Source organism: Erpetoichthys calabaricus, chromosome 1, assembly GCF_900747795.2.
Source record: "Erpetoichthys calabaricus chromosome 1, fErpCal1.3, whole genome shotgun sequence".
Taxonomy (NCBI): domain Eukaryota; kingdom Metazoa; phylum Chordata; class Cladistia; order Polypteriformes; family Polypteridae; genus Erpetoichthys; species Erpetoichthys calabaricus.
In genome coordinates, this window is record NC_041394.2 from 281,706,632 (window position 1) to 281,730,794 (window position 24,163).

Genomic DNA, 24,163 nt, shown 5'->3' on the forward strand with positions numbered 1-24,163 from the left:
TTAGTGAGCATGTGAATGTTTGGATCAATTGAGTTTTACATATGAAGATAATTCCACAGAGTTCATTAAAGGTTTGCTGATAGTCATCCTCAATAGTATGAATGTTTGCACTGAAAAAAATGCAAACGTATGGTAATATTAATTTTACCATACTTGGTAAAATAATTATTAAGTACAGAAGCACAAACCACTTCTGAGCAGGTCTGAATCTGCTAATTAGTGTTAATAAGCTGGGAGATGCTGACATTATGATTAGAAGATGGTGCAGCCTAATTAAATGAATTTGTTCACTTCCCCCATCACAATTTGTTACACACTTGTACACTTAGAAGGGTCACAGACAGATTGTTGAGTTTGGAATGTGATAATCTTAAGGCTTACTCCTTAACAAAAAATATTAAATCTTATACTGGTTACCATATCGTCTGAGAAATATTTTGTAAAACTCCATCCATCTGTGACTATGCAGGTTCTGCTCCATGCTCCCATCTTGTGTTTAGGAGCCCTTGAACCCGACACCATCGGTAATGTCACCGATGAGCTTGGCAGTGAGGTACAACAAATGGAGCAAGGGGATGGTGTAAAAAGTGCAAAGTGCTTTTATTAAAACACCAACAAAACAACAATCAAAAACAAAGTGTTCAAATAAATAGTGCAGTACATTAATTCCTTAAATAAATATTCCAATAAAACAGTTGTGAAGTGAAAGTTAAAATCCATTAGAAAAACTCTTTAAAAACAACGAGGTTAAAACAACGGCTGGAAGCAGTCTCTTTAAAATCCAAAGCACGGTGCCTTCTTTTTACCTGGCGGCTCCCCTGCTTCTCCCATCTGTACCTCGCAGCAGGAGAGTTGCCCTACCAGCAGCTGACCTTCTCTCTCACTCTTGATCTGGAGGCTTCCCGATCCCTGGCTTTGGTTCCACACTTTCCAGACCGAGACTTAGGTTCCCCAATGGCCAGGACGCTCACGTTGTGGAATCCATCACCCAAGCCTCCCGACTCCCACCGTCTTCCACGGTGATTCATCCTTCTGCTGGTCACTCCCGCTCCTCGCAATGCTCAGCGGGAGCAACCACCACCAACTGCCCTAGGTGTAGGCCAAACACCCCGCTAGGGCTCACTGTCCAGCTGCCTATGAGTGCTCATTCATTTGCACTCTCTTACTTTCACACACTCCGGCTTTCTCCTCACTGCTTCCTGCAACCTCTGTTTCTTTCTTTTACTTATTCTTCATCCCCTGCTAGCCGCCTGGCGCTTCTATTTAATATTATGGGGATGTGGCTCAGCTGTGGCAATTAGCAGCTCCTGGGAACAATTACGGATGCGGATGACGCCTCACCTGTGCACTTAAGTGAGAATTGCCCGCATCACGAATTCCCCGAGAACCAGTCCACCACACACACACACCACACTAAACCGTGAGTGCGGTGATTATTTAATTAAAACTGTCCCTTTTGACATGAGCTGTGGACCCGTTATACCACACAATCCATCTTCTAACCTGTTTACTCAGTTCTGCATTATGGGGAACCAGTGGTAATGTAACCAACTCTGGGTACAGCAGCCTATTTGGAATAAGAAAAAAATGGAAAAGTCTAAATAGCTTACTGTAAGCTATTATTCATTTAAGTGTATATAAAAACACAAGATTCAAATAAAGTTTTTTTACTATTAAAAGCTCAGATTGTTTTTGTTATGCTAATAGAGTGTATCATTTTCCACAACTGTATTTTAGCTGCGTGATTGTCCTTTTCCATATATGTGCCTTTGCTTAAATTTCACAATTATCTCTTTACCTCAAGTAACTGCTGCTTGGTAGTCATATTTTTCTTAAATAATTTTACGACTACTACAGTATAGTGCATTGTACCCTGCTAGTATGTGTACTGTTCAACATTAATGTTGTCATATTTAGGACAAACAATTTAAACTTTTTAACATCTTCTTCAAGTTAAACTTTTATGCTTCTCAGATAGGGTGACATTATTAACAGATTAAACAGATTTGAAAATGGATAAATGGATGGATGAAAAAAATAGGGAGTTTTTTTAGAACTGAAGCATAATATGGCATAATTAACTGCCACACAACCATAGTAATGTGCTAAGATATCCTGCAACCCAGGCATAGATTAAAGAAGTTGGACAGGAAAATGATAGATTAACATCGATAGTCATTAGAAGGTTTGCTAGCAAAAAAAAAATTAATTCTGATGTTTTCTAACACAAGTTTACAAGGAGTTTTAAAAGTGTTTATTGTACTTTAATAATACAATATTTGACCACTTAATTGAACTACCTCACTCATTCACTTATAGTTTCTAGTCATTATAATAGTCTGACATCAGATTCATTTCTCTGAATGTAAAAACATTCAAGAGAATTTAGGCCGGTGAAGGTTTAGTATTATGCAGTAGTTAAGGATGAGATCAGTCTCTAGAAATTTGTAACCATTACAGTTATCTTTTCATTTTCTAACCCGCTTAGTCAGTTCTCTGTAATGAAGAGATGTAGCCTATCTCATGGTGTGAACAATCCCAGGATGGATTACAGGATGCTGTATGTGCATACAAACATCTAAACCCACTCATATAGTGAAAATTTACAGTTGCCAAATGCAGTGTCTTTAGAATATGGGGCAAACATAGCATAAATCTTCATAATATCATCTTCACAATATTTTCGAATAGCAAGTACATAAACAGTAAAGCTGCCATATTGGAGTCGACATAACAACGTCTTAAAGTAAGCAGAAGATTTGTTTCTGTGTAAAGACAATTGAGTAGTAGTGTGTAAGTATTATAGTTATGCTTTGTACTATACTGGACTAATTCTTCTCAAAATTTAGAAACAATAAGAAATGTAAATATCTTCTCTGTTGATAAGTACAATATAAGAAAGATATTTTGAATGCAAAGGTAATTATATACCACAGATAAGACAAATAACAGTAAGTGACCATATTTAATCTACAAATTGTAAAAGGCAGTAAAAGAAAATGCAGAAGTCAAAACTAAGGAATTGTTTCATTGTTTAGCAGTAAATGAAAAGTCAAGGTGGAAGTGAAATGTATTATGAAAAATAAGAGGAAACATACAGAAAATAAAATAGTGCATACGCTAACTTAATATTTTTCTTATACTTTCACCTATGAGAAATTAGAAAAATGCTCAATTGCCTCAAGGAATGTTAATGCAGTACTAAATCAAGTGGTAATATAAAATACAACCAGGCCAAACCTAGTAAACTTTGGCCAGTTATGTTTGTGCATATCATGGATAAATTATTGAAAGCATTTTTATACAACAAGATAAACAAACATATGTACAATATACTGTAGGCATATTAGCAAATGGACAACATGGGATTAGACCTTTGTTTAATTGTAGAGGTTAGGGTTATATTGAAATATTATTTCTCTTGGTTCTAAAAAGGTTTGGACAAGGTGCTTCAAGAAAAGAGGGAAGATAGACACTAAAGCTAGTGTTAAGTTAAGAGCCATTGAGCAGATGAGTAGATTTGGTTCAGAAAAGAAACATATTTCAAAATGAGTAAATGTTAACAGTGGAGATTCTCAGAGATGATTCCAGGTGAAACTATTCTTTTTAGTTTATGTAAAAGACTTAAGTGAAAATATAACTGGTTAAATTTGCAAAAGACACTCAAGTATGTGGATTTTTACAAATATTCAAAAGTTTAAAAAAACTATACTTGAGCAGTGTCTATATTTGGTCATTTGGTCATACATATGGCAAATATTGATTTGCATAATTACAAAAAAGCAGGGTGTGCAATGTTTTCTTATGAAAATGACTTTTGAGTCTCAGTGAGTGCATCACTTTCCACTACCAGAATGTGTACAGAAGCAGTTAAAATGCTTATTTGGTATTGGAATATATAGCATGCAGTGCTGAATATGTCAAAGGAGTTTTTTCTTAAGATATAAAATGTACTTGTAAGGCCACATCTGGAATGGTGTGTGCAGTTGTGGTCACAGTATTACAAAAGTACATAGGAGCACTACAGAAAGTACATAGAAGAAATACAGAAGAGCTACTAGACTTATTACTAGACCTTAAGGTATAAGCTGTGAGTAAAGCAACAATGAAATTAATCTTTTCAGCTTAAACAAATGGAGATCAAAAATGACGTGACAGAATTGTTCACGATTATGCAGTTAATTTTGTACTATCCTTCAACTAGAATATGAAGGCTACTTTAGGGTCATTTTTAAAGAAATGTACTTTATAGATATGTGGAATAAGTTGCAAAGTAGTGTAGTTGATAGTAGACCATCATCTCTCTGCTTTGCAAACTACAACCCCAATTCCAATGAAGTTGGGACGTTGTGGAAAATGTAAATAAAAACAGAATACAATGATTTGCAAATCCTTTTCAACCTATATTCAATTGAATACACTACAAAGACAAGATATTGAATGTTCAAACTGATAAACTTTATTGTTGTTTTGCAAATCTTCACTCATTTTGAATTTGATGCCTGCAACACGTTTCAAAAAAGCTGGGACAGGGGCAGCAAAAGACTGGGAAAGTTGAGGAATGTTCAAAAAACACCTGTTTTGAACATTCCACAGGTGAACAGGTTAATTGGAAACAGGTGTTTGTCATGACTGGGTATAAAAGGAGCATCCCCAAAAGGCTCAGTCGTTCACAAGCAAGGATGGGGCGAGGTTCACCACTTTATGAACAACTGTGTGGGCAAATAGTCCAGCAGTTTAAGAACAACGTTTCTCAACGTACAATTGCAAGGAATCTAGGGATTTCATCATCTACTGTCCATAATATCATCAAAAGATTCAGAGAATCTGGAGAAATCTCTGCACATAAGCGGCAAGGCCGAATACCAACACTGGATGCCTGTGACCTTCGATCCCTCAGGCGGCACTGCATTAAAAACCAACATCATTCTGTAAAGTATATTACCATGTGGGCTCAGAAATACTTCAGAAAACCATTGTTAGTTAACACAGTTCATTGCTACATCTACAAGTGCAAGTTAAAACTCTACCATGCAAAGCGAAAGCCATATATCAACACCCAGAAACGCCGCCGGCTTCTCTGGGCCCGAGTTCATCTGAGATGGACTGACGCAAAGTGGAAAAGTGTGCTGTGGTCTGACGAGTCCACATTTCAAATTGTTTTTGGAAACCATAGACGTCGTGTCCTCCGGGCCAAAGAGAAAAAGGACCATCCGGATTGTTATCAGCGCAAATTTCAAAAGCCAGCATCTGTGATGGTATGGGGGTGTGTTAGTGCCCATGGCATGGGTAACTTGCACATCTGTGAAGGCACCATTAATGCTGAAAGGTACATACAGGTTTTGGAGCAACATATGGTGCCATCCAAGCGATGTCTTTTTCAGGGATGTCCCTGCTTATTTCAGCAGGACAATGCAAAGCCACATTCTGCATGTGTTACAACAGCGTGGCTTTGTAGTAAAAGAGTGCGGGTACTAGACTGGCCTGCCTGCAGTCCAGACCTGTCTCCCATTGAAGATGTGTGGCACATTATGAAGCGCAAAATATGACAACGGAGACCCCGGACTGTTGAGCAACTGAAGTTGTACATCAAGGAAGAATGGGAAAGAATTCTACCTACACAGCTTCAACACTTAGTGTCCTCAGTTCCCAAACGCTTATTGAGTGTTGTTAAAAGGAAAGGTGATATAACACAGTGGTAAACATGCCCCTGTCCCAGCTTTTTTGGAACGTGTTGCAGGCATCAAATTCAAAATGAGTGAGGATTTGCAAAACAACAATAAAGTTTATCAGTTTGAACATTCGATATCTTGTCCTTGTAGTGTATTCAATTGAATATAGGTTGAAAAGGATTTGCAAATTATTGTATTCTGGTTTTATTTATGTTTTACACAACGTCCCATCTTCATTGGAATTGGGGTTGTACATACTGTGTTTCCTATTACATTGAAGGGGCGCCTGACACTGACTGAGTTTGCTTTCCTGGGGGAAGTGGCAGTCTTGGAACTGAAGCTTGTAAATTTATATTTATGGTACTTGTAAAAGTTAGCTTTTTTCAGTTTTATTCTCTCAGTCACATTCATGCTCTCCCCACTCCAACTCCCGATCTGACCCTAAGTAACAGTGTCAGCATAAACCCGATCTGACACTGTTCCTTTTCAAATAATATTGCATTAGTGCAATGATGTTTTCTGATTGGTACTATTCAGGTCATAAAATGATTTCTTCAAAATGTCATATATATTTGTCACTTTCGTTTTTGCCCGGTGTTGCGTTGACATCACGGACCACAAGGCGTGAGCTTATTCAGTGCGAGCAGGAGCACACGGGTGGCTGGTTGCTGTGTGCTATAATATGCCTGATCTGGCGGCAGTGAACATACATGTAGTGTACAAGGCATGCACAGGTCCACTGAGAAAAGAAGAGTGTTCTTTGCTCACCTTGCAGAGGAATTCATTGTCGCTTCTTACAAGAAAAGGCAATGTAAAAAGAAAAAGAGGATGCAATATCGACAAGCTTCTGTTCCAAGACCACCACTTCCACCTGGAAAGCAAACTAAGTCAGTGTCAGGTGCCCCTTCAATGTAGTAGGAACCACAGCACAGAGAGTAGTGTGTACATTGCAACAGAAACACATGTCGTAAATGTAGGAAGGACAGTCCTTGGGTGTGTGGGAACTGTTAACATTTGAATCTGATGATTGCATATAGCGCGGAACTGACCTCTCTGTACTATTCTTTCCTCTGCATGTCCTGGAGTACAAAAGAAATGCCACCATGCACCAAAATTTGGAGACTGGACAAGATCAGAAAAAAAATTAAAAACACGGTCACTGATTACAACCTCAAGAAGGCGTGCGAATGAATATGAATAATATGAATAATGCTGCATCAGTGCCACAATGTTTTCCGAAATGTGCTATACAGGTCATAAAATGAATTATTCCAAATATCATATATACCTGTGTCTCTGTTTTTTGTCAGTGCGGCTGTGACATCATGGACCATAAGGTTCATACTAATTCAGCGTGAGCAAGAACACTCAAGAATAAAACTGAGTATAAAAAATACAATTGACAGTAAGATACGAAGAAGGCAGATTCACCAGCGTTTGTGTGTCAGCTTGTATCCCTCCAGAGCAGAGAATTTCCACTTCCATTTTCTCAAAACACCGCTCACATCTATAGTTATTCCCAGTTTCAAGTAAAAACTAACACTGTCAGATCTGTGGTTGGGGAGGGGGAGGGCAGGGGGTTGTATCGTGATCGTGACTGAGAGAATAAAAGTGAAAAAAAAACTCTTACAAATGCATGTTTTTATTGTATAATATTAACAATAACAGCAGCTCACTACTCAAAACGGTAAATTTGCGAGACATCCAGGATCGATCCCGCAGCCTCTTGATTACAAGTCAGCAGTTACTTACCACTGCTCCACGGAAGCTGTCATATTGCACTTGTAACTTTTGTGAAAGTGTTTATTTGATATTTGGATTTCAGCCTTCACACATTATACAGTTCATATCTACATTTTGTCATTTAGTACTAAAACATGAAAAACATTTATGTTTTAACGATGTGTTTACATAGATTGTTGTAGACATGGAACAGACATGAAATGCATGTGTTCCAAATAGTGATCTATTATTTCCCCTCTAAAACTCAACCACTTCACTCCAAAATAATCAGGGCTGGAACTGGGAGAACTTCTTGCCCTTTCTACGGCAGTGGGGAGGATGTTATAGCAAGCTGCTTGCTGCTTGCGTTGGTCGACATATTTACAAGACAAAAGATGCTGACGGAGAGGTGTGAAGGGATTTAAGGAGGGCCAGGTTTACGAGTTTTTTCGAAGGCTTTGGTAATTCTAGTGTTAAATCAGGATATAACAGTTATGAGGCAGCAGCCCTAACCACTGCACTATACTAAAGAAAATCCTAGTTTATATTCCCTCATGAGAAAGTGGAGTAAATATAGTTTGAGCAGTATCCTCAAGCCTTAAGCAAAATTTATTCAAACAATTATAAATGAGGATATGGTAAGAAGTACCTATTGCTAAGATTCAAATAGTTCATCCATCTGTCAACCCAATATAAAATCAAAAGACAGCAGTCTTCAGCATACTTAGATATAAATGTTGATACAAAGGGAGAACACTCACAAATGCGTGAACTTTTTGTCCACACATTTACAGTATAATGTGCAATAAGAATAAACTTGCCACAAGAGACACACAGACAAAAGAACTATGTAATCAGAAAAAAGTAAATTGGGCACTTTTTTGTTTAGCTTTGCCTAGATATATTATATTTAATAAATCCAGCATTCTCTCCAAACAGGTGGTTCAAAAAAAAAAAAAGAGGAAGAATTTTTTTTCACACTTGGTGTCCTTTATTTTAAAAATTGCGAAAAAGATCTGCCTGAAATAGAAACTGGACCCACCCATTTATTCATTTTCTGAGTCTACTTTTTTACAGGAGGTATCTTGGAGAGTTAGCAATAATGGCTGTGCATGGGATCTAGCTGTGACTGGGTTGTCAGTCAATTTTTGCACATACTCATGTCTTTATATTGAGACAGAAACCCAGAGTCTTTAGAGAAAGTACTCTAAAGCAAGGGAACAAGCTGCAGACTGCACAAAGAACTTGCTACAGCTTAGAACTGAAACAGAGCTTAAGTGTAATGCTTATCCGTTTACCTGCTGTCAAATAAGATGTGACATGCCATCAAGTAAGATGTGACATTATGCCAGATTAATTAGAGATTAGTTAGAAATACCATATTTCTTATAAAACAATAAATCATCAGTTTTCAGTAACTACCATATAACGTTCAAAGCCACAGGGGAGATTAAACACCAGCAAACTCAGGTGCAAGCCATGAAAACAATATGAATGGAACTCTTAGAAGAGTGAAAATGCAATAAATTTCAGAAATGTTCCTAGTATATTCAGTATCTACACAGCTTAGACAAATTTTAGCAGATGTTTTATGATGTGTTTGCTGTGTAGTTTTTTAAAGTTAGAAAAGTATCAGTTCTTAAATGTAGAATTATCCTGTTTGTTTACATTCCATTGGTGTAATGTATTATACACACTTTCTAGATTATGATGAATTGTTAGGCATAATATGCGTTGAATGCTTTTTTTTTCTTTACAAAAAGTTAAATATATTTTTTACATGTTTGAAGAAATTGTTCTACTGCATTGCTGAACGTACTTCAGGATGTGTTCCTAATACAGTATACTCTTCTTGCAGAAACGGTACTATCTAAAAACCTTTCTGCTCCTTCTTCACAATAGACTAATTGTGTTTTCTTTAATCAGAGAGGGAGTGTGTGTGTGAGTGTGTATGTTGGTGCTGACTGCAGATGAGCATTATCTAATTCAGCCATCCTGTCATGTGAACATCCCTGCTTAATTTAATGCAATTATTTAATCAACAGGGATAATATCAGCAGCATGATTAATTTATAAAACATGTTTCACAACTGCCTGTACCTCTCTGTGCTTTTATTATCTCTCTTGATAACTTCACAATGTGTGTTTATGAAGGAGCTGCCAATTTGTTTTGCCTTGTTCCCTTCTTCTTCTTATAGTGCACGAGACTTCAATCCTTAGAAGATTTATTTTCTATTTTTCTTAGGCTGCTTATGCTAGTTACAGTAAGACCCCATCAAGTACAACTACCAATATACATTACTGTTCCTCTGTATATTGCATTTTTTACATGATTTATTTTTTGCTTATCTTTTTGTGGAAGTTGAAGATGTAAGCATACAAATAATTAAAAAAAAGACCTGGAATGTTATAATCTTCATCCAGCTTCTGCGAGTTGTGGTTTATCTGATTTTCATTCCTCTTAGAAGTCATCCCATTTTTGCATTTTCAAATCAGTTTCTTCCTGAACAGCCAGTGTTTAAGCTGGCAGCAGAAGACACAAGACTGAATCTTACCTTTGGTGGGAGTCCAATTCATTGCAATACTCTTAAAATATACATTTATTGCTAAGTTGGATCTTGATTCGTATTTAGGAACTTAATGCTCATCACCTGCTTAATAAGAACAAATACAATTAAAATTGATAAAAAGCTGGGATAGTGAGAATCACATACTGTAATGGGGATCACATTTAGACACCTGTAAAGGTGATGGCTTCCACCTTAACAAACTATATAGCCTACAACATAGGCCAACCAGTGTGGTCCAGTGTACGTCATCCAATTCTGAAACTGAACCTTAATGTAAGATTGAGAGGCACTCTTTTTGTGTATCTCCGTTGTACTCTCGTGAGGCAAAAGAACATCAACAGAAAAATGACACATGGTTCCTGCTTTTCTGTGCTTTGTTTACTTCATTTGTGTAAGCATGTGTATGCTGGATGCAGTGAACTTTCTGACAGTTTATTTTTGGAGCACTGTTTATACTCAGTATAAGGATTACGGCTATACCCACGTGACATAATTTACATTCTGAATAATCTCGATAAACATTTGCCACCTGCAACGATGCTGAAACAGAATAACAAAGCCGTGGTTTTGGAACCTTTAGCTGTTGTATTGGGAAATCTCATGGATGAATAAAGTGTATTGTTCATCGGTTCTTCAAAATAGCATATTGTTATGTCTTAGTAATGTCAAACTAATGCATAGTAATAAGGTAAATATGTACAGTAATGGAATGTATACTCTTTTCAGCAGTCCAAACAGTTTGTACTTTATATGTAATATGTAACAGCATAGTGCGTTTATATTAACCACACAAGGAGCAGTTAATACACCATATAAAATTCAGAGCCTTTGTACCAGTTATAAATGTGTTTAATGATTAATATATACAGCACTTTAAATCTGAAACCCTGATTTCTGTTTTAGGATGAGGGTGCACAGCCACTGAATCTCTCATCTAAACCGAAGCAGTCAGACAGCAAATCACCGACATCTCCAACATCCCCTCATATTCCTGGATTGAAAGTGAATCCTGGGTCTTTAAAGCATGGAATTTCAGCTACTCTTGCCAGCCCGCCTTCCAGAGTCTCCTCTATAGGTATGTTGTAGACTTTCATTAAAACTGAAGGCCTGATAATCATTTATATTTTAATGTTGATATTTTAGCTAAATTGTTTGAATTGATCATTTAAAAATTGTTTAGAAATTAATATGGAATATTATGGACGGCAGGATGTTCAAGCTTTCTGTTTCATTTCATAAAAGGACTCATTTTATTGTAAGACAAGTCTTACAAAATATAGCATAACAAGAAGGGCCATAGAAGGTCTGAAGTAGAAATGAAGTGAAGTCATTGTCACTCTAAAAAATAAAAAACACAAGCAAAAAATTATAGCTATTAAACATTCAGTCATGTGAGTACAAATATATTGTGAATCTGAATTGTGGAATATATAAAAGTAATTATTGTAAACATTACGATAATGGCACTTCCTTATGTCATTCATTTATTCCATATTTAAATGATACACTATTACAGTATTAAAATTACAAAATATATTTAATTATGTTTTGAAGACTTCCTTGGATGTTATTGGTTGATTTTATGAAAGCTTTATTATTATGTAAGTTGTCAGAAGTTATATTGCTCCCTTTACTACTTCTTATGAAATACATAAAGCACAAATAGAAAATTATTAATGAAAAGTTTTCAAAAGATATAAAAATTGAATGACTGTTATAGATTAAGCCGCTATACTGAGTAAACCTTATTAAAAATAGGAAAATTTAAATACTATTGCTGGATTTAGCATCAAAACTCTTTGTTAAAGAGTTAAAGAGGTGAGTTCACCTGCTGCAGCAGGTATGTACGTCATCATAACAATCTAGGTACAGCTAACACTCTGGTTGTTTAAAACATAACAAAAGTATTTGGCTAACCTTCAATTTTCTAACTCACTTATTACAGATTTCTGGTCATGGTTGGCTGGAGCCTATCACATTGGCACTTTTGCACATGGCAGGAGTCAATGTCAAACTGGGTACCATTCTACTACAGGGAGCACAAATTCATACACAGCCTCACTTTTAAATACAGAGTAATTTAAGAATCACAAATCAGTTCAAACTGCATTTTTAGGATGTGGTAGGCAAGCTGGTATGCCTAGAGAAATAATTCACTCAGATATGGGCAAGAGTCTACAACATATACATTGAAAGTTGCTGGGTATAGATATGAACCCAGTCTTCTACATCTGTAATGTAGCAGCACTAACTAATGCACTGAAGTGGATTATGCAGTGTGTATGAGTATGCGTAAAAATGGTATATATAAAGTGTATGTAACACTAGCACCTTTGTTGTATTTAACTCTGTTAAACCGTTTTGTATCAGTTGAACTAATTCATCGAAGGCTAAGAAACACTATAAAGCAAGAAAATCACACTCTCTCACTTGAGTTGTTAGTTGCCCAAACTTGGGAATGTGGAGTAAATTCAGTTCTTACTTTTTATGGTGCTTTTCATTTAATAAAGGCTTAACATGATTCTCTATATTTACTACTGTATAATGGGTTGACAGTTAATACAAAATTTACGTAGGTATACTCACAAATTGCATAAAAACTGTTCTAAGCAATTTCAATGATCAACAAGAACAATTCATCACAATAAAATGTCTGTAAACTATGTAATTGACACTAAAGTATTTAAAGAAGATTCACATAGACACAATAACAATGTGAAACCTCCACACAAACAGTAACCAGGTTGTGATTTGAACAGTAGTCCCTGAAGTAGTAAGGTAGCATTGTTAACCACTGTGTCACAGCTTCTGCAATTAAATCAAAAGCAGTGATTATATAAACACATATTTAATAAATGCGTGCTATGAGTGTTAAGTTTCACTAAACAATAGTGATTTAGCAAGAATAGAGCAATTCTTGTAATTTATATTTTCCCTTCTGTCCACTCCGAAATGAAGCTGTGGATGAGTTGTATTATGCAATTTCTTTTTAAGAAAATAGGGTCACAGAGTCAAAACTTTTCACATGAAACAGAGTACAGTAAAATTCTTACTTGTAAATGTTCTAAAACAATCTTTTTTTATGTTGAATAATGTTTTGTTTAGTTTAGCTCATTTTTTTTTCTACATTATTTTTATTTTAACTAATAAAGAACTGCATTTTAATACTTTTCGCACCTTTTGCTATTGGAGTCTCAACCCATTTGCCCTTGACTACATTATACAAATTAAATTTGATTAATAGCAGAAAAAGTCTCTTATTGTGTATCCCAACATGTGTATGTTAGAAAAACACAATTTGCTGTCAGAATCTTATCTACAAAAAATTTAGAATAGAGAAACCAAATTAAGGCTGCTCCTTGGCATTGTGTTTTGCATTCAGTCCCACCGAAACACCCTATCCATGTAGAGTTGGCATATTCTCCCCATGTCCATGTGAAATTTCACCACATCCTACATATTTCTCAGAAGTTCCCAAATCTGTACACATGACAGTAATGACCCTATAAACATGCAGGTTAGATAGATTAGCGAGTCTAAATTGGTCCAATATGAGTGAATGTTTTAATGTGCGTGAGTGTACCTGCTACGGAAATGACACCCCATTGAGAGTTGCTTCGCATCTGTTCCCAATGCTTTTGGAATAGGCTGATGGTCTCCAGTTAGAATAAGCAAGTTCAAAAAAGAAATGAGTGAAATTAAAAAAAGACTCTTTGTAACCTTTTGTCTTCTGAGACTTCAAATGTGTATATCAGATATTTCCTCATACAAATGTTGATACAGCTCTACTTCTGTGTATCTTTATGTGTGTTAGCGTGCCAATACTCTGAGCATTTTCATGATGATCTTTTGGTGCCTTATATTTACTATTTGTATAGTAGAACTTTTTTGAAAAGCCTTAACAAAAAGTGTAACTGAAAGATGTTCTTAAATTGGTATTTTAGGGATATTGGATTGCTCAAATAAAAATACAGTTTATGACACTTAAGTATTCCTCTGTTTTAAAATAAAACGATGAACTACAGGAAGTTAACAGGATCAGATACCGGAAACCACTTCTGTATCTTCATTTTTTTTCAGATTATCATTTGCATATTTTTAAATGTGGAAAACTTTCACTTTATTTAAAGTAAAGAGGTTGTTCTGTTAAGCATCTATTGCCAATTAGAGAGCAGAATGAAAACAAAACCCTTGCTTTGCAAGCAGGATGTGTCATCTGATGAGATTAGACAAGGCTCTTAAAGAAATGTACTTTCATGTTGTAGACAAAGAAAGAGCATTAATAACAGCCCCTTCCCAACACAGCAGTTAGCCATTTTAGACTTCCTTTCTTTAATCTCTGTGTTTTTCAACAAATCATAGGATTTAATAGCATGTTTTGGCAGATTAGTGGATTTATGGGCCAGATGTTTTTTGTTCTAAAAAATGGATTAGGGTGTAAAGTTTGTTGGAATCTCATGGAACATGTTGAAACAAGCCGTTCATTTTGTATGCAATTAGTGTCTACCGTCTGTCCTACAATCCTTCCATCTGTGAGTGAATATTGAGTTAGATTAAGCCTCATACCCCTGAAAGACATTAACTTGCTTCTGTTGCAGGTCTAGCTTTCATGCAGCCTGCCTGCTATAGTTTACATGTATTGAAAAGGATTGCCAGCGAGCAGTATGTGAGTCTTGGTCCTTTTTTTAACAGCTTTAAATCCCAGATAACTTATTAATTTACATCCATCCATCCATCCTTTATCCAACCCGCTATATCCTAACACAGGGTCACCCGGAGCCAATCCCAGCCAACACAGGGCACAAGGCAGGAAACAAACCCCGGGCAGGGCGCACACACACACACACACCAGGGACAATTTAGGATCGCCAGTGCACCTAACCTGCATGTCTTTGGACTGTGGGAGGAAACTGGAGCACCCGGAGGAAACCCATGTAGACACGGGGAGAACATGCAAACTCCACACAGGGAGGACCCGGGAAGCGAACCCAGGTCTCCTTACTGCGAGGCAGCAGCGCTACCACTGCACCACCGTGCCGCCCTTAATTTACATTAGACGTTCTAGTCCAACTTCAGAGAATACACTTGTTTCGCCTAATCTTCCTTTATTATCAATTTTAAAATTCTTTTTTATCAGTTACATAGCTGATTATAAATGTTTACAGTTCTGTATTATTCTACATTTTGTTCACCAGTTTTCATTTTTAAATTGTTGTTTTCAAGCAATTGAAAAAGAAAGCAGAAAATATTTTTCCAGAGTCCTTGGACTTCAATAGTTATCAGAGGTGGCCTCTGTGATTTAACTGAAACAGTTTAGTTCAAGCACGTTTAACACATTTTTAAGCAAGCTCTGCCCTAGATAACTGAGCAAAGGTGTCTGTATTTCCACAAAATACACCTTGGGCCATCTTCAGTAAAGTTCATTCCTGGTTAGGTTCCAGAACTGGTTCCCTGGAATGTTTCCTTTAAAGATGTCCCAGGTCATGTAATGAGAAAGGGCACTCCTCTTCTTAGTAGTAATAATAGTAGTAGAAGTAGTAGCAGTTCTTCTCTCATGTGTGTAGTATATAGTGAAATTGTTAATTGCATTTACAGTTGTGTCCTCATCAGGCAAAACAACCTTCCTTGGACTCCTGGCTTTCTTTTGAGTCTTGTCCGATTCTAAAAAGAGAGCAGAACATACTATTATGCATCTGTAATATATTATATATATATATATATATATATATATATATATATATATATATATATATATATATATATATATATTCCAAATTCCTCACAAAAATATATTTTAAATGCAACTGTGTGTGTGATGAACTGGCATTTCATGCTGGTTTTTATAGTATACATTGCACATGATACAGCGCCTGTGAAACTGTAATGACAAAACAAAAGTAAGAAACTTAATACAAAGGACTACCATGTTATACTTCACCTACACTTCTCTTTACCAAATATAGTATGTTATAAATGGGTATAGTGGTACTGTACCTATTATGAGATTTCTTTATAATGTAATCCAAATGAAAACTATATTATGTACATTATTTTTTAAAATATAGCTTTTGCATGAGCAGATTTGTTCACTCTGAATTTTACACAGTTTACTCCTGTGTCATTACAAATCTGAAAGATTAATCTGGCCTAAGATGGCATTTACTAGTAGATTACAACAGATTAAGAGCTGTAAGCTTCCTGAGGTCTTTGTTAGATTTAAACCCAGATAGTTAAAAAAAATGTGTAGTACCACTGCTTTTTAAAACAGATGCTTTGGACATGAATATATGTAAGCCACTATTCAAATTAATAAACAGCAATGATTGAATATAATTCTTTTCCATGTTTATTTAGCCAACATTTTACATTCAAATTACCATGCCTGAGATTTAACAGGTGTAAACTATGTCTATGCAAACCATACTATTCTTCATTTCTTTGCTAACAGAAAATGCTGAACTGTGACAATGAAAGACCAAGTTTTACTGTGAATTAAACTTGTATAAATGAGTGTTGCAAGTTTTAGTAATTTAGCTTGTATTTCTAAATAATATTTATCTGTTTTAATTGACACAAAATTATGACTTTTTATATTATGAAAGTTATTTTCCCCATCCTAAAGTGATTTTTGTTCCTTATTAGAGATAATACATATAAATATCATATCTTACAGATGTTCTTTGGCTTTGAGTTATAAATCTATTTAATGTTTTTTAATTGGAAGGCTTTTCCTTTTTTTGTTCATGACAGTTAAATTAAAATTTCTATAATGTGATGAATGACATATTGTAAAACACTTTGTCAAGAGGATGATCTTTTAGCTAGTGAAAACTTGTTTTCAGTTTTATTTCCTACATTTTTTGCTCACATTAATATTTCAAAGGTATATGATCATTGTGGCGGCATGGTGGCGCAGTGGGTAACGCTGCTGCCTCACAGTTAGGAGACCCATGTTCGCTTCCCGGGTCCTCCCAGTGTGGAGTTTGCATGTTCTCCCCGTGTATGTGTGGGTTTCCTCTGGGTACTCCGGTTTCCTTCCACAGTCGAAAGACATGCAGGTTAGGTGCAATTCTAAATTGTCCCTAGTGTTTGTTTGGTGTGTGTGTGTGCGCGCGCCCTGCAGTGGGCTGGTGCCCTGCCCAGGGTTTGTTTCCTGCCTTGCGCGCTGGGATTGGCTCCTGTGACCCTGTAGTTAGGATATAGTGGGTTGGATAATGAATGGATGATTATTGTTTTAATCTATGCTCTTCTGAAATGTCATCACATTTTATTGCACTAAACTTTTTTATTACTTGATGTAGTAAAAAAACATGTGTTTTAGGGTTATTCTAAAATCTCTTCATGAGTGTGAGACTGAGGAAACAAAATGCTTTATTAAACAAGTATTTCAAGATGTAAACATTAAGAACATATGAGAATAGGGTATGTGTATTGAGAATAGAGTGTCCATCCAAATATACCCCCATAAAGGTGTCCATAAAATGTTGAACATTTACAGTGTAGTTTTCACACTTTCTCACTGTTTAAGATACTTTAATTCTATGCTTTTTAATAATGTATCCCTAACTATTTCCTGTCTATAAGGTCTGAGTGTCCAAGTTATTTTTCAACACTTTATTGTAAGCTGGCAGTGTGCATTGCACCTTGTCCAATTTACAGATTTAAATGTCTTCCAAATTTCTTTGTAATCTCTTTTAGCTTATGCTGAGTAAGTTCTGCTTCTTAAGCTCCTCATTCATCATAGCTTATGCATTTCATACCTGGATAAAAGTAGTAGCTGTTACATGGAACAAGATTAAACAATGTAATAAACATGATCTCATCAGTTTATTATACAATTTAAAAGTCCATCTGAAGAGATTTCAGTAGCTATAACTTATCTATTAATTCTGTTAATTTACTACAATTTGTAAACTAAATCGATTTTTTCACTGCAATCCTTCAGTCATCTTCTCAAGCTAGTTACTGCAGTATTGGTTGTCAGAATGCCAGAGACCTTCTCAGCATTATCAGGCACAATAGAAGAACCAGCTTTATATAAATCACAAGACTATGTTTGTTATTTTTCATATAAATATTTTGACTTCAAACCTTTGACATCAGCAGATTCAAAGCAGATATATTCTAACTACAGCTTAATGTTTTATGTGTTGAAATCATTTCTTCACCCATGTATACACCCCATCAATCTGCACTTCATAGATGACTAGCCACTCCCAGAGTACCTTATCAGAAGCTTTTTTATATGCTCTTCTCTGCTGCTGATGGTCTTATGTTTCAGCATACTTTAAAAAGCAACCCACCCCCACCATTCAAAATGTTATTCACTTAGAAGAATCATGCAAAGTCTTAAGTCCTATTTCTTTCCATTATTCCATAATTTGTTCAAATCATTATTGGTTCAAATCTCCCAACTTTCTAGTGTTGGCATTGGTGTCTCCCAGTAGTAACTTCCATTGGTCCAGCTTTTGTCTTGCATTATTTCAGTTAGTACTGGGCGGTATGACCAAAATTCTACATCACGGTATTTTTCTAAATTATCCCGGTTTCACGCTATTCATCGCTATTTTTTCCCATGCATGAGTGGATGTTAACCACATTTTCCACTGCAATTACTGCAGTAGACTAGCTAAGAATAACCTATTCCACAGTCATGAGAATTGTACATTGTACAAAAAAACATTTTAATGTGCACACAAGTATTAATACAGGTTTTCATGGCCCCATAAAGTGATAGTTTTCAAGGGGGTGGCACTAATGAAGAGAAGGAATCACATTGCATGACAGATGCAGTCAAAATATAGAGCCTTTTTATTGAACAAATTTTGCAAACAACTTAAACTATAATTTTGACAACATATTTTTAACCATCCAAATTCACATTTAGACTTAGTAAAATATCCAGATGTACTTGTCAAAAGTTGTATTACACTGAACATGTCTTAGAAAAGGAATAAATAGTAAATATTTTTTGTAAACCAACTACAGTAATCCCTCCTCCATCGCGGGGGTTGCGTTCCAGAGCCACCCGCGAAATAAGAAAATCCGCGAAGTAGAAACCATATGTTTATATGTTTATTTTTATATTGTCATGCTTGGGTCACAGATTTGCGCAGAAACACAGGAGGTTGTAGAGAGACAGGAACGTTATTCAAACACTGCAAACAAACATTTGTCTCTTTTTCAAATGTTTAAACTGTGCTCCATGACAAGACAGAGATGACAGTTCCGTCTCACAATTAAAAGAATGCAAACATATCTTCCTCTTCAAAGGAGTGCTCGTCAGGAGCAGATAATGTCAGAGAGATAGAGAAAAGCAAACAAATCAATTGGGCTGTTTGGCTTTTAAGTATGTGAAGCACCCGCGGCACAAAGCTGTTGAAGGCGGCAGCTCACACCCCCTCCTCAGGAGCAGAGAGAGAGAGATAGAGGGAGACAGAGAAAAACAAACAATCGAAAATAATACGTGCCCTTCGTGCTTTTAAGTATGTGAAGCACCGTGCAGCATGTCGCTTCACGAAGCAGCTGCACAGAAGGTAGCAACGTGAAGATAATCTTTCAGCATTTTTAGACGAGCGTCCGTATCGTCTAGGTGTGCGAACAGCCCCCCTGCTCAATCCCCCTACGTCAGGATCAGAGAAAGTCAGCGCAAGAGAGAGAGAGAGAAAAGTAAGTTGGGTAGCTTCTCAGCCATCTGCCAATAGCATCCCTTGTATGAAATCAACTGGGCAAACCAACTGAGGAAGCATGTACAAGAAATTAAAAGACCCATTGTCCGCAGAAATCCGCAAACCAGCAAAAAATCCGCGATATATGTTTAAATATGCTTACATATAAAATCCGCGATAGAGTGAAGCCGCGAAAGGCGAAGCGCGATATAGCGAGGGATTACTGTACACTTTCTGTTAACGTTAACAATCTCTGTCCACGGACATGTTAAAGTGACTTTTTAAACAACTTTACCATCATTAAACTGCATAATATTTAAACTAATAAATAATAACAATAAAATAAATAATAGTATTATTACTGATAGTTGCACTATTACTTCAAGACTTCAAGCCCAGGTGCATTACACAGTATTCACCAAATAAAAATAAAATAAACTTAAACAAGTGCAACTTGATGATGACATCTTTACCAACTGAACCATCATTAAGGTAAACTGCATTAATGTGAACCTTGCTTCAAGCTAAGCTATATACATAAATAATAAAACTGCAACTTGCATTTATAATGCTATTTGTGATATAGCCCTATGGAAGCGTATTAGGGCCACGGTGAAGAAAAAAACACGGACACAGGGAAGAAAAAAACAAACTATATGTCGAGAATAAAGTCGACATGTTGACTTTATTCTCGACATTTCCACTTAATTTTGACGTTTATGTCGAGATTAAAGTGGACATTTCCACTTTATTCTCATAGTTTATTTTATAATTAAAGTAGAATGTCATAAACTAAATTTCATCCTAAAATCAATGTTTAATTTACTAGATTTTCTCAAAATCCGTCATAAGGTAATGCAGCACATTAAATGCTTTGTGTTAAGTGTTCCCCGACCCAGTTGTTAATCACTATGCTTCTTAAACTGACTTCCTCTGCACTAAGAGGAGGCACCGGCAGCAATCACCGCACAGAATCCATTCACTTCATGATATTCCTGCTCTCTGAAAATTTAGATTGCTAAGATATATACTTGATATCATTTTCAGGATGAAATGCATTAAAGCAGGTATTAAACATGCACGGTAGTGAGGCGGTAGTGCTGCTCCCTCGCAGTAAGGGGTCCCCAGGTATAACTTTATGGCAGGTGTGACGAGGCTCCAAAAAACTGGATGTATGAATGGGTATTGCACAGGTTTAACTTAAATGTTGTGTAAATATTGGGTTTGTGATCTGGTGGTCGGAGACACAAACACAGAATTCAATGGATGTTCTTCTGAGCGGGCTTTCTTTATTGCATGCGTGCTGTCTGTCTGACATACCAAAACCTTCAGCTCCTATCCTTCCTTTTTCTTTCTCCACATAACCAATCACCACACAATAAACGTCTTTGTGAAATTAAAACTAATTATAAATCCAGCCCACGGAGTGTTCAGAACTTTAAAAAAATCTTCATTATACAAGTTTAATTAATTAAGTTTCGGAATGTTCTCTGTCTATTTTGACCGTGCAATACCTACATACACTACCGCATGTACTCCATTGCATGCCTATTTAGCGGTTTAGCAGTGAAAAGGTCCCCCCTTGAGCAGTTCCCGCTGCGCCACGTTCCGAATGTCGTTTAGGCAATTTAAACCAGTGTTGCGGTATAAGAAAAATCCATATTATAACAAAAATAAAAAACGGTTTTCGGTATGAACCGGTATACCGCCCAGCACTAATTTCAGTCTTTCATTACATTCTCCTATAGCCTTCGCACTTGCAGTAACAGTAGCACATTTTATTTATAATGTACCTTTCTTTTGCTCAAAGCAATTTAATAAAATCAGAAAAACCTATAGAGAAAATAACAACAACACCATGATGAATAACACTGAAGAAAAGCATGCCCTAGAAAGACAAAGGGAAAACTCAGCCCTGTGTACTTCAAATTGCATTATTGCATGGCTGTTAAAAATGTTGACAGTTTTATTCACAGAAAATGTCCTAGGTACTGCAGTATATTGACACTTACGAAACCTTCCACACAGATGGACAAAGCTGAGATACCCATGAAGCTTTTCATAAAGAAAATTTGACAATTAGCAGAGACATAAAATAGAGAGTTATTTGAGCATCTTTACAAAGGCATATGGGCAATATGTACAGAGGCAGTAAGCACAAAGTATAAATTGCAAGTCATATTGATGCCAAAGCCTTCCCTAGCTACCAGCATTCAGGATTTTGTGCTTTGCCTCTCTGTAGACCACTGTGCTACACATATTCTTTTATACAAGTGAGATCATACAAGTGGTTCATATCATTTTCTATAAGAAACATATCTAAGTAAATACTCTGGGGCTTTCTACTGAAGTGAAATGCAGTGTCAAACTGTAATGCCCACAGATGGCAGCTTGTATGACAGAGAAATGTACGATTGATCGTTTTTACATTACACATACTTAATAATATAATAGAGTATGCATTTTAAATAGCGTGTAAGATATTGAAAGGAAAAAAAAGAAACATTATATTGCTGACTGATAATTGACTTTCTGTACAGCAAGCTGCTTTTGTGCTGTATGTCTTTTCCAAGACCTCCTTTCTTGTTGTTTCATGACTGGCACAGACGTTAATATATACATTTTGTTTAATTGGTTTATTTTCTTTGTAGAACACAAACCGTTGTGGAGTAAATGGAAGGGTGGTAATGCTCTTGTTCTCTGTAGCTGTTCCTGAGCTAAAAAGAACAACAACAGAACAAATTATGCCATTTGCTGTTTAAATAACTCAGTACTGCAAATCAGAAAAACTTACTGAGTAAGAATAACTACACTGTAGAAGTCCATGTGAACTTTGACATGTTAAATATCTAAAAATTTATTTTGTATTTCTCTTTGGCTTGTTTCAGACCTTCTTTCTTCTATCACATCTGGGGGTTATATAAATGACCATGACACTGTCACCAAAGCATTCCAGGAAGCCAGACAAATTAAAGAACAGCTCAGGAAAGAGCAACAAGTGTTGGATGCAAAGGTGGCCGTTGTGAACAGTCTGGGGCTAAACAACAGCAGAACAGAAAAGGTCAGTGATGTCCTTCACAAGAGTAAAACCTGCTCTCAATGTTTTATTTAAATCTTGAAAAGCAGTAATATTGTTGTAGAGATAAGTGTTTTTATTGTTTTGTGCACTGAGAAAGAAAATAGTTGAAATAACATATATTTATGTTTTGTTTTCGAACAAAAATGAAAACAAGTGAATAGGTTTGTTTACGTATGGTGCAAAAACACTTTTCTTTCTAGTACCTATACCGAAGATTGAATTATGGTAATATGCAGTCACAAGGAATGCTTAAAAAATGAGGTGTAAGGGGGGGGTTGCTTTAAGACACATTTATAGTCTGTAAAAAATTTGAGATTGAAAGTAAGAAAAGGTAATACAGTGGAGTAAAATTCACTCAACTATTTAGGTTTTCTTCAAGGATTGCTCCAAGAAGAAAGTCCTTTTTCCTCTCTAAGTGGAAAACACTTTTAACACTCATCCAAACCGTAATGTAAAATGACTCAGACTGCTTCTCAGAATCTCGGTTTCATTGCTGTTTTTCGTTAAGCACACTAAAGTCAGCTGTTGGATACAGCAGTTTTGAAGAAGCTTTCAGAATCCATATTGATGGTGTTCAGCAATAACCATAAACTCCTCCCAAAATGTTTCCTGTTTAGCAGAATGATGAGCCTGTAGTATTTTTTTTTTTTTGCATTTCTTTTTCTTGAAGCCAAGCAGGGAATTATCAGGCGACAACCGACCAAATCCTTTTGGACAGGAAGACTTCATTTTGAGTTTTATGTACTTGCAAGGCAGGCCTTGTGGTTTGATCGGGAAGCCCATTAAAATGTCTTTGATGGCATGGAAATTCATTTTCATGAAGGGCCCAGCCCGCTCTGCTCTCTTTAGCTGTGGTTACAAATCAGTCATTCATGTCTAATGGCGGTAATTGTCCTGACTGCATGTATGCTGATGGAGGTACATTAAAATAATCCAAGCTCTCAGCTCCAGCACTGCAACTTAATCTTCTTTAATGCAGATCAGCTGTTTCTCTAACACATGACACTGCTTTTTTAGGTTTATAAGCTTTGAAGATGATAAAACAGAATGTTGAAGAATCAAAGCAGAGTTTCAGTTCTTTGACCCTTAATCAGCTGAAACAGGGCAAGGTTGAAATAAGATTGGAGTGATGTCCTAAGCTAACATCACGGTCACTGCAGCTTAACAAGGAAATGGAAATTACATTCAGCTCAGAAAAAAGCACTGCTAATATTGTTACGAATAATGAATTAAATTGTCCACTCACTCTGCTGATACTTTTGTGTCATTTAGTAAAGCAGGCAAAAGTTACACAAATTTCCTAAAAAGCTGCTGTCTACCCATAATTTTGAATAACATTGACAATTTTTCTGATGTTGTTAAAATTGAGTACTAAGCATATGTTACAGAGTGACATGGTTTATGATGTATTGTTAGCCCAATTATTGAAAAAGCTGATACAAACCCACAATA

General features: G+C 36.2%; 1 protein-coding gene across 2 annotated transcripts in view; it reads left to right on the plus strand.

Annotated features, from left to right (window-relative positions):
• Positions 1-24,163, plus strand: part of sox5 (SRY-box transcription factor 5) — a 242,290-nt gene that overhangs the window by 188,279 nt on the left and 29,848 nt on the right. For both annotated transcript variants that reach the window (XM_028815694.2, XM_028815700.2), the window contains exons 10-11: positions 10,868-11,039; positions 22,521-22,693. In XM_028815694.2, coding sequence (XP_028671527.1) covers positions 10,868-11,039; positions 22,521-22,693 — 345 coding nt within the window. The remainder of the gene's footprint in view (positions 1-10,867; positions 11,040-22,520; positions 22,694-24,163) is intronic.